The sequence below is a fragment of the Lepisosteus platostomus genome, chromosome 12 (assembly GCF_059453375.1).
Source record: "Lepisosteus platostomus isolate fLepPlt1 chromosome 12, fLepPlt1.hap1, whole genome shotgun sequence".
Lineage (NCBI taxonomy): Eukaryota > Metazoa > Chordata > Actinopteri > Semionotiformes > Lepisosteidae > Lepisosteus > Lepisosteus platostomus.
Window position 1 is genome coordinate 40,786,573 of NC_142622.1, and position 10,429 is coordinate 40,797,001.

At 37.1% G+C, this 10,429-nt stretch overlaps 1 protein-coding gene across 2 annotated transcripts in view; it reads right to left on the bottom strand.

Moving 5' to 3' along the window:
* The window catches only part of rspo2 (R-spondin 2), an 89,624-nt gene extending 79,195 nt beyond the window's left edge, over positions 1-10,429 (bottom strand). Inside the window, exons 1-2 of one of the 2 annotated variants that reach the window (XM_088601908.1) lie at positions 9,891-10,428; positions 9,240-9,582 (exon numbers count right to left, since the gene is read on the bottom strand). In XM_088601908.1, the coding sequence (XP_088458034.1) occupies positions 9,240-9,333 (94 nt within the window). In that variant the 5' untranslated portion in view covers positions 9,334-9,582; positions 9,891-10,428. Of the gene's footprint in view, positions 1-9,239; positions 9,583-9,890 lie in introns of both variants that reach the window. The other variant, XM_088601909.1, reaches the window with a different exon arrangement.

The window sequence follows — 10,429 nt, forward strand, 5'->3', positions numbered from 1 at the left end:
ATACATACAGTACAAACAGAAAAGGATGTTGTACAGGCTTACATAACTAACCCGTTCACAAAGCCTTTGGTCCTGTAAGTAGCATGGCAAGACATTGACTGGTTCAAAGAACGCTTAAAATAAATCTGTTCCCACAGCCAGGTATTATATGCATCTAAACGCACACAAGACCCGACACTATTTTTAATCAAAGGGAACAAAAAAAACTGCTCAAAGCACCTTCAAGTTCAGGAGAAGACTGAAGATTTTACACTGCTGAGATATTTAGCAAACCTGAATTGCCCCTTTCCCACAATTCTCGATAACTGTACGGCACACAGATTTCTGGTGCAAAACTCAATGAAGCTTGTAACGGCTACAAGGTGAAAGGTCATTCCTCTTTGTGGGGTACCACACTGGTGGTCGGGGTGCGCTGCCTTCAGTGTGTAACCTATGGCTGATTGCTATCCAGGTATTAGACGTAAACTGTTGGGAGCACCAGCTGTCGACCTCAGCAGTTCAGATGTCGGTTTCGAAATTGTTACATATTAGATTGACATGTGCTTCCAATTTAAATATACAAAACCAAACTATATTCTTACTCAATGCCCCTTTTGTGTACCCACACAAATGACATTTCAGGATTCCAAAAAATGTTCTGAACTGATAACTGAGCCTTTGAACATTATAAAACCCGTCCACAAAAATCAGCGTTTTTTTTCTTTTTAAATCAATGCGATAGAAGACTGATCAGTGAGTTTTGCACATAAAAGTTTTTGCCTATTAAGACAGAGACTGCCTAACAGCAAGACTAAAGGAAGGTGGTGTTGGGAACCACAGGGATTAAAAGATCATTTTGTTTGTCTATGTTAAATTGCACAGTCCTTTAATTTCAAAATGACAATATAGTGCAAAAATTGCCATTTCAAAAAGGCAAGAACTAGAACTAGTTTGTTTTAAGCCCCTATCCTATCTTTTGTTAGGATTGGCAGTTTTTGTGGTATAAAGCTGTCAGATATTTGAAATGTTGGTTGTTTAACAATGAATAATATTCTGTGATTTCTCTGTTACTTTAATTTTAAATACCTGTAAAATCATTCACTACAATCTCGTTAAACACTAAATTTTGGGTTTTTTGTTATTTTCTTCAGCCTACCATTTGGAATAAATCCCAAATTTGAATTTTATTGCTCAATAAACTAAAGTATAAGACCAAATTAAGGAAACTGGCTCGCCGTACTTTGTAGCTTTATAAGAAAACTTATTAAGTTATAATTGCTTTTAGGCCATGTAATTCAAAGAGGAACGTAGGTAAAGGTTAAAAAAGGCTTTATTTTACAAAGATGATACACTGAACCTTTTGTCTGCATCTCCAGAGTTTCCAACCACCACAGGAAAATATGGAGTGTATTATAACATTTATATAATAAGTCCATTTTATTTCACATTTCCGAAAATGAACTTTTACAGTGTGGTAAAATGTAGCCTGGAACAAAAACATCTGTTAAACATTAAGAATTACCAGCACATATGGGATACTATGATCACAATGATTGAGCGTTAAAGACGAGAGCCTTTTCCTTAAGAAAACTTAAAACAATAAGAACGTAAGAAAAACGGATTTGGCAAACACCAAGAAATAACTTTGGGGTTTTATGTTATCTGTGTACAACAAAAATATTTTCAACCTTTAACATGTGGCTCTTCACATAATGGACTCTGTCTGGATTTTAACCAAATTCTGTATCACAGGTTACTTTCATAAATAGTAAATTCCTGACAATGTTATGAAAGCAACCCAGTAATGTGGGAGGAAGGATTCATATTGTCCAAACATAAATTAGAAGGAACCATAGTTCCATTAGAAAATTTAAACGTAAAACATTAGACTTACACTGTTATCTAAGCAAAAGACATGATTTTAAAGTGGGTTTAGAAGAACGGAGATTAGTTGTTGGCATTTAGTCAAAACTGAAAAAAAGTGTTTGGCCTTTTCACAATGGAGACTATGGACTGTACAATAATATAACAATGTAGGGATTAAACACTTAACTGATTTTATTTCACTTTAAAACTGGAATTGTCCTTCTGTTTTCCTTTACAATTTGTCAAGTCACATTTTCACACCATGTACACATGGATCTGAATGTTGAAAAATCCTTCAATATTATGATTTCACCCACACGGTTAGTGTGGCTATACTTGTGTGATAACTGAAAGAATGCAAAAACAACAAACTGTGAAATGATTAACTAAAGAGAAGGAAAGTGAGGAAATGAAACATTTGTGTATTTTAGAATTTCATTACATGATCCGTTGTATCCATTTGATATAAGTCATAGTTTAAGAAATGTATCCAGTTCCATCTTTGTCAATTTCAGCATGTTGTATCTGTTTATAAATGATTTTGTTCAACAGGAAACCTGCATAAGTATCGTCATTTTCAAATGAAAGGATTGAAAATCACTTCGCAAAGGAAGTATAAAACTATGTTCATACTAGTAACATTCCTGGTTCACGTAGAAAAAAACATTGCACCTTTTTGCGTTAAAGAGATAAAATATTTGTAATTAAAAGGACCCAGCTGCAACTAATAAGTGTAAGGATTGTTAAATTGGGATTGCTTTTTCTGTGTGTGTGTGTACTACAGCTGAAGCCAGGGAAATCACTAGACCTTTTCATTGTACAATTGTGGGCACAGAACAACTACACATGGAAAAGCTACCAGCAGCTGGCCTGATAGGAACACAAATCCTAAATGCTGAGGTCAAGACTCTGCCAGGCTCTAATCCTTCTCAGGTGACGTTGCTTATATTCAGCCACATCCAGCTGATCTCCTCAAATATTTTTCCTTCTTCTCATCCTTAAGCCCTCTGGAGTATGTTTAAGTAGCACAGAACTAATGTTATTCTACCCAATGAGCCTCTGATTACACTCTGATAACAGTGCTCTAGGTCCTGTAAGTGATCATCTCTGAAACAACTGCTACAACAAAAGCACAGATGAGGCTCAAGGCTGTCAAGTGTAGTGAACATGGTGTGGGCTCCAAAAGATTACAATCAAAGCATTTTGGGGCTCTCAAGAAAAACACCCGAGAAGTCACTTTTTTCAGTGATGCCTCATGTTTCCCTGAAGGGAACCCTCCCTGTCTGATACTGATCACAACACGTAACGCCTCGGAATGAAACGACCAAAAGCAAAAAGCAAATTTAAAGTTATAGTGTTACTTTTTTTCCCCTTTCTCCAATCAGATATAGAATTTCCTGAGCGTATGTTTGAATAAATCCTTTTCTTCGTCATATACTGTATCACTTGCAAGTAAGTACAGAAGTCCAGTGTCAATGCTTAGACACAGTGACCTTGGGCTTCATACAACAGAACACTAAATACACAGCAAGTGCTATAGATCTAAGCCTGCAGCGTACAAATTGTCCAGTTCGGTTGTATTCGGTTTATGGAAGAGACAGTGAAAGGCACCTTAATTTTCTTGTGTCTATGACATATTATACATATACTGTATGTATAGCTCTGCTGAAGTTGTTAAGTGTGGAGTTAAGCCTTGAACTTGAAAAAAATAAAAGATTGAAACACAGCCATGTACTATAGATAACGTTCTCATGATCTGTTATAGCTCCCATGACAGCAAGGAATCTATGAACTGAATACAGGTGCTATTTATGTTTTTCTTTCAGGATTATTTATATATTAATGAAGGTGTTCAAGCACTTCACTAAGCCTGCATACCAATGAATTTATACATTAATGAGACTTTATCTCGATTCTTGTGCAACTCAGAACACAACAGTAGTTATTTATGACCCCCAACAATTTGGAATGAACAGATGTTGCCCAGCATTGCTCACCAGCCTCACAGCAGCACAGAAAAGATAAGGACCAAGCATTCTCCTTCCCTGTCCAAACCATCCTGGTCTTGTGCATCCCACAAGCCTCACACTGCCTGCAGCACCGTTAGCACCAATAGAAAGAGTGTTGTCAGCTCAGCTCCCACTGACAGCACTGCATGCTCAGCAGTTCTTGCTTAACAAGACACCTAGGACTTGCTGTAACCCACTGATCCCCAGCTCTGAGTAGTCACCACATGCTCCTGCCTGGGAAACACCTGGGACTGTCATCTACAATCACTGGCCAGGCTGAAACCAACCCTGTTTGGACAATAAGGCTCAACCTGCACCAAGGGCCTTTAGTGATTGGGCCACTTGCAAAAACCCTTGCCTCATTGTTCCCAATTAGTAAAAGATTTAAATTCTTGAGAAACAAAAAAATGTTTTGGTATTTCTGATTTTATGCCAACAAATTCCATGATACACTGGAACACGCATTCTTTACTGTTGCTTGACACTTTTATAGTTTCCATGCTCTTCATTAAAGAACTGTACAAGTGTACAGGTTGTGCAAGTATAAATAAGTATTGCTAAAAAAACTAAAGCACGTCTGCAAAAGTAAAATCCAGTTATAATATATAATTTTAAATTAAATATATATGTAAGTATATATATATATGTATTATATATGTAAGTATAATCAAATATCTTATAATTTTTGTATTACTATCTCAATTGTTATGTTATTGTGTAGTTTTACCATTTTATCACTAAAGTTCCACTATGCAATGAAATCCTTTAACTTCCTTTTTAACTACCTTAATTAAATTATTTAATTGTATTTCGGATTGCATACATTGGTTTAATGAAAACCAAATGCTACGTAACACAACTGGCACCTAATTTTGCAAAAGGCCATTAATAAGTAGTTTTTAGAATATTAGCAAACCACATGCATTTACCATTTCAAAGAACAGCTTCCTCTGGGTGCTCATTTGAAGAAATTGAAAGGATGACACTCAAAAGTTAGTCTTTATGAGTAGAATGGAAGTTCTCGACCATTTAAATATTGGGGAAATGTCTTTGAAATTGCACTGAAGTTAGTCATTTTCCAGGATCTTTCTCTATGCATTGCCTTTAATATCACCAAAACCCCATTTGCTACAAATCAAATGAAAATTAAGAAAGCACATATAAGTTGTGCAGAATTAACTATGCCTCTAATTTTTCAGACATGTCTTCCGACAATATTATTTCTAGGAAAGTCTGTAAACTTAATGTTGATCATTTTGGGGGGAAAATGAAAATGTCACATACACGTTAGAGACTCTAGGTGGCGCAGTGGTTAGCATCACTGTCTCACAGTACTGGGACTCTGAGCTCAGTTTCAGCCCTGTGGTGACGTCGGTGTGGAGTTTGTATGTTCTCTCAGTGTGCATGTGGGTTTCCTCCGTGTCTGTGTGTCCTGTGATGGACTGGGGTCCCATCCAGGGTGTACCCCGTGACCCTGAATCATTTGAAGCCTGCTAGAAAATGAATGGAAGGATTTAAAGACTCCATTAAATTTGAATTATTACAGTAATGCACATACACAATCAGTACAGTTTGCCTTAAACAAACTTTGCTACTCACATGAATATACAGAGATTAGACTAACTGAATTCTGTGCATTTGGTTCTCTGTTCCAAGCTCTGCAGTATTTCTGCCTCCTTCTCTCAGCAATGTCTATTCTTTAGTCCTTTAGTTTTTACTATGTCAGCAGGTGGCATCATTAGCTAAAAAATACAAATGAAAAATAATACTTGCTTTTACTATAATGACACACATTTTTTATCTGTTACTTTTTCTGATGCCAAGTCATAAAACACAACACTAATCAAGATCTTCTGGAACTTCAGTGTTTTCAGTGCTGAAGTGAGTATTTAGTCATTATGAGGTATTTTGTGAAATGCTGACCACGCCTCAAATAGCTACTCTCTATCTGACCTTATTTTGATGCACTGTTTTCCTTGCTGACTCACTTATTCATATACTGTAGGTTAGTGTAACTGGTTTCAGGCAAAATTGTTGACATGGATATTACTTTTTAAAAAGGAAAAAAAATCACCTGTTGAGAAAGATAATATCATAGACCTGTTTTCAAAATTTTTTCTGTTTGCTTGAAAGGTAGTATTAGAAAAATATACCTGTGCAAAATTTGCTAAATCTTCATTTTTACTTTGAAATGGAACATTATACATTTTCAGGTTCAATATTTCATACGCTAAGTCTTGTTACCTAAACTGAGCGAATTTAAACTGATTTTAACAACCAAATGACATTTCGCCTTTCATGACACAGTGGAACTCTTCCAGTCTAATGAGGTGGCAGTCTAATATAATTATTAAGTATATAGGTTTACAAAAATGTTCCTACTTCAGGAAACTTGGCACTTTGGATTTCTTTTGTGTATACATAAGGGTTTTAAAAGCAGCCTTGGGCAGAAGGAAAAAACCATCTTGCCCATTAATTAAATAATGAGAATAAATCAAGGATGCTCTACAGCCTCAGCTTGGATCCCAGCTACCATGTTCAAACACAGCTCGAGGCCTTAGTTTGGTTTCAGAATAATATGAGCTCTTTCCTAAAGTCTGTAAAATCTGTACGTGACTTGGAGAGTTTTACCAGAACGAATGAAATGCAACCAAAGTTCAGAGTGCTTAAAATAAAACGCATGAGGCTTAAGATTGTTCTGCGGGTCATATTTTGGGTTAACCTGACATTTTAAAAAAGCCAGATCCTTTCCTCTCAACACCCTTTAGCGCTAACCTTTTTTGCACAATTAGGAAAGACACAGGCCCCTTTGGCTAAATGTGTTGCTTGCTTTTCCCTACTTAACTACTTCATCTCTGCCAAAAGTTTGATCCCATTAAGAAAATTATATTATGGAGCATCTGAGATCACACAATCTTCATACAAAAACAGAATACCAGAAAAATTCTGCTTGCCAGTACCCTGCAGTGATTGCCTGATTATTTGCAGATGGGCGATGGAAAAAGTACAACTGCAGAGTAGGTTTCGCTTTCCTCCATACAGTATATACAATGCAAATCGGGGCTGCAATTTACAAAACCCAGGACTACAGTCAGAAACACACTCTGATGTATCCTGTGCCATTTCTGTCAAGTTAATTACTAAATTCATTTTTGTTGTGATTAGTAATACCAGCAACAGCAGAAGCATTGTTTCAGCAATGTGCATTTCATGCAGCTACAACCCCGTACTGCATGGAATCTGAAAATATGCTCAGCGTTCATCTTTTATTTTTTGGAAAAGCAATACAGATTAACAAGCAAGCAGATTTCAGCTGGAAGTGCGAGGTCATTCATTCAAAGTCCCTGTATTTACTCAAGAACTAAATCCATCTGCTTGTAGAGGGCCAATTGTTATGCAAGCACCAACTGTTCAAAGATCAATCAGTGGATATAAGATCAATTAAAACCAGCTTAGGGTTTTGTAGAGGGCCAATTCATATGACAGAGGTTCAACCTCTATTCATTAAATTACTCCCACAACCCTTTCCCTAAGCTGAGCTCCAAGACAGACGCAACAGCTCTACCAGTCCTCCACTGTCTAGCCACCTCACTAAGCAGTTCCACATTTAATTAAAGACACAGTACACCCTTTGTTGGCACAGATAGCCTGGGCACTTTTGTGCATTATGATCCTATCTCTAAAAATGCAGGAACTCTGCAAACCATCTGTTGCGTAGTGCTTATAAAATTAAACCAACATGACATTCCACATTTCAGCCTACTCAGAAGTTTCAGATCGCTCAATACGCTGATCACTTTGAGAAGAGGTTAGCTATTTTTTTTATGACTGGGGCGTCTACTATAATTTCTGACTCCTCTTCTCCTTTTCATCATTTTTCCAGGTCGTTCGACAAAAATGCACAACCCCCCCCCCCCCCCCCAAAAATCAAAAAACAAAAACAATAGTGTTTCCACAATGTCTCCACATAAACATGTAATACATTCAAACGTAGTAGTGACCAAATGGCTTATTAACATTGTTGCAACGTAATAGCAATAATGAACTGCAATAGCTTTGCTAAACCTCTGGGGCGCTCTGATTCCACAAGCACACAAAGACACGACAATCTTGAGATCATAAAATGCGCATAAACTGTGTTTAGGGGTGAACCACGAAGGGTGACACGGACTTTATTTATTTTTATTTTCTTGCGTGGTAATAAATCTGAAATCCGTCTGGACACTATTTTCTTTTATACTTATAATCCTGTTTGATTAATTAGAATGAATAAAGATCAATAGAATTGCTGCCATACACGTTATCCTGTATGAACTTTTGTGTGTCTTTTTTGTCGGTTACTATGAAGTACGCGAGTGTTACCTATTGGGCAAGAGACAGCTTTGATGAACAACGGTACATGCAAGGAGTATTCACAAATCGCTACCCACGGTGATATTGTGAAAACCTGCCACCACGCAGGGATGTCGTCTATTTAATCTGTCCCATGGTTTTCAGAGTTGATTTGCCTGAACAGCTGGTGTAATTTTCCTCAGTTTAACCCGGTATGCCCTGTTTCTAGTCCTTGAAAGTAACTTGACATGACTTCAGTCTACCACAGAGAATATTTTGGGCACGGCTGCAACAGGGTTTTCTTGGGTAGGTAGACGTCTTGGATGTATCACTTACAGCTACTCTAAACATCATAAAATCGATCATTTAGATAGCTGATCTGTCTCTGCGAGGTATCTCATTATCTCTATCTCATTATCTCTTCTGATTACCTTATGATACCTCCCGACTGCATTACATTATCTTGAACCGTTCTGTTAGAGAAGGACTATTATCAGAAATACATCTGCGCAAATGCAACGGTTATACAATCTTCAGAGACTACGAATACAGTTCGGTATCTTAAATACCTCAATCATAATTTAGCGTGCAGAAAAGCCACGAAAGGCACTGACACACTGTAGCCAAATGACGATTAGACACCATGCAATCCTGTGATTCTTATATCGTTCGCTTTAAAATAGTATGTGGTACAAAATTCTACCAGTCTTTTAAAATGCCCAAACTGAGACTATTCATGCTGTGATAGTCATTAGAACAAACAACCCGTTAAATTTCTTAGGAATTAACTTTGTCATCTCTAAATTGAGTTACGGTTACAAACTTCAGTCATAGAATTTATGTAAAAATAGCTAAGCATTTGAAATAAGACTTATACGGCTTATTCATTTGTGTTTTGTGGCTTGCGAAATTAACATTAATTTAGACTTGAAAGGGTATGGTCTATTTTTACAGCGGCTTCGTGCAAAAAAAAAAAAGAAGCTTAGCCCTCGAAAGCAATGAATAAGGACTTCTAATGATGGATAAATTAGGATCCCATCTCATTGTACCGACCTCTCTTGTTCCTTTTCCAGCGATGTGACTGACAGTGACTGTACTCCATGCAGTTCAGGACGATCAGCGCAAACGAGAAAAGTCGAAACTGCATCTGGACGGTCTTGTGTCTTCCAACTCCAGCAGAAGTACCGGTGTTCAGTATTACGAATTGTCGATGTTGCCTCTTCCTATTCCTCAGATGTGTTAGTTATGTGCAACTTTCTCCAAAGCCAAATAAAAGGTTCAAACAGAAGTCTGAAGTCCAATGTTTCACACATTAGATGTTCAGCAAGAAAAAACTTTTCGCACCTCCGGAAAACACCATTTTATTTGCGCAGACAGCTTAGTATCCCTGTGTATTCTGTATAAAAATGAGAATATGTGTGTTATTTGCGGTACTAATCAATTAAACTAAGTCAACTGCTTGGTTAATTGTATTAAAATGCACTGTATATAGATAGGAAATTAATTTAGCAATGGTTTTGCTGAGAATGTACCTTCCACGTGCAAAGATATGGGAATTAAAGTTATAGTGGATGTCCCACACTTTCATTAATCCTCGAATCATAAAACGTTATTTCAAAGCGTGTAATTCCGAAGAGTGTACGATTGTCGGTAACGGATCCAAAGCATTAAATGTACATAGAACGATAATTAAAAAAAAAATACCTGCATGGATCATAGGTAAGTCCGCTTCTAGACTTCTAGTCTAAATATGTCTATGTCCCTTCGGCAATCCACTGTGAGCTTGAAGCATACAGCATGCCTAGTGTACGAAGTTAAGTTTGCAGAGATCCGTTCCTGTGAGAACCTTGTTTCCTTCCCACCAAAGCTTCTTAAAAGCAATTTCGATTTTATCTAATAGGTTCCCGATAAAAAAAGCGTGTCCTTTTTTTTTGAAGGCGAAGTAACTTATGATAAGCTACGATTAATTCCTATCTCCCTTTTATTAGCGGCAGACGGATAAAAAAGATTCATTGATTCTATTTTGACTACATCTGTGATCTGTTGAGGTGAAATACCACTACTGGTCCTGATGCTTGGATGCTTTTTCTATATAGCCGCTCCTGTCACGTGAAAGCTTCCAGATCTATGGGATTTCTTAGCTAGTTTCGAAGCCCCCTTGGCCAGAGTCACGGATTTTTTTTTTCTTTTTAAGATTTTGAAGATGACACATGCTGTTAAATTCGCCGCATCTGTAGTACACA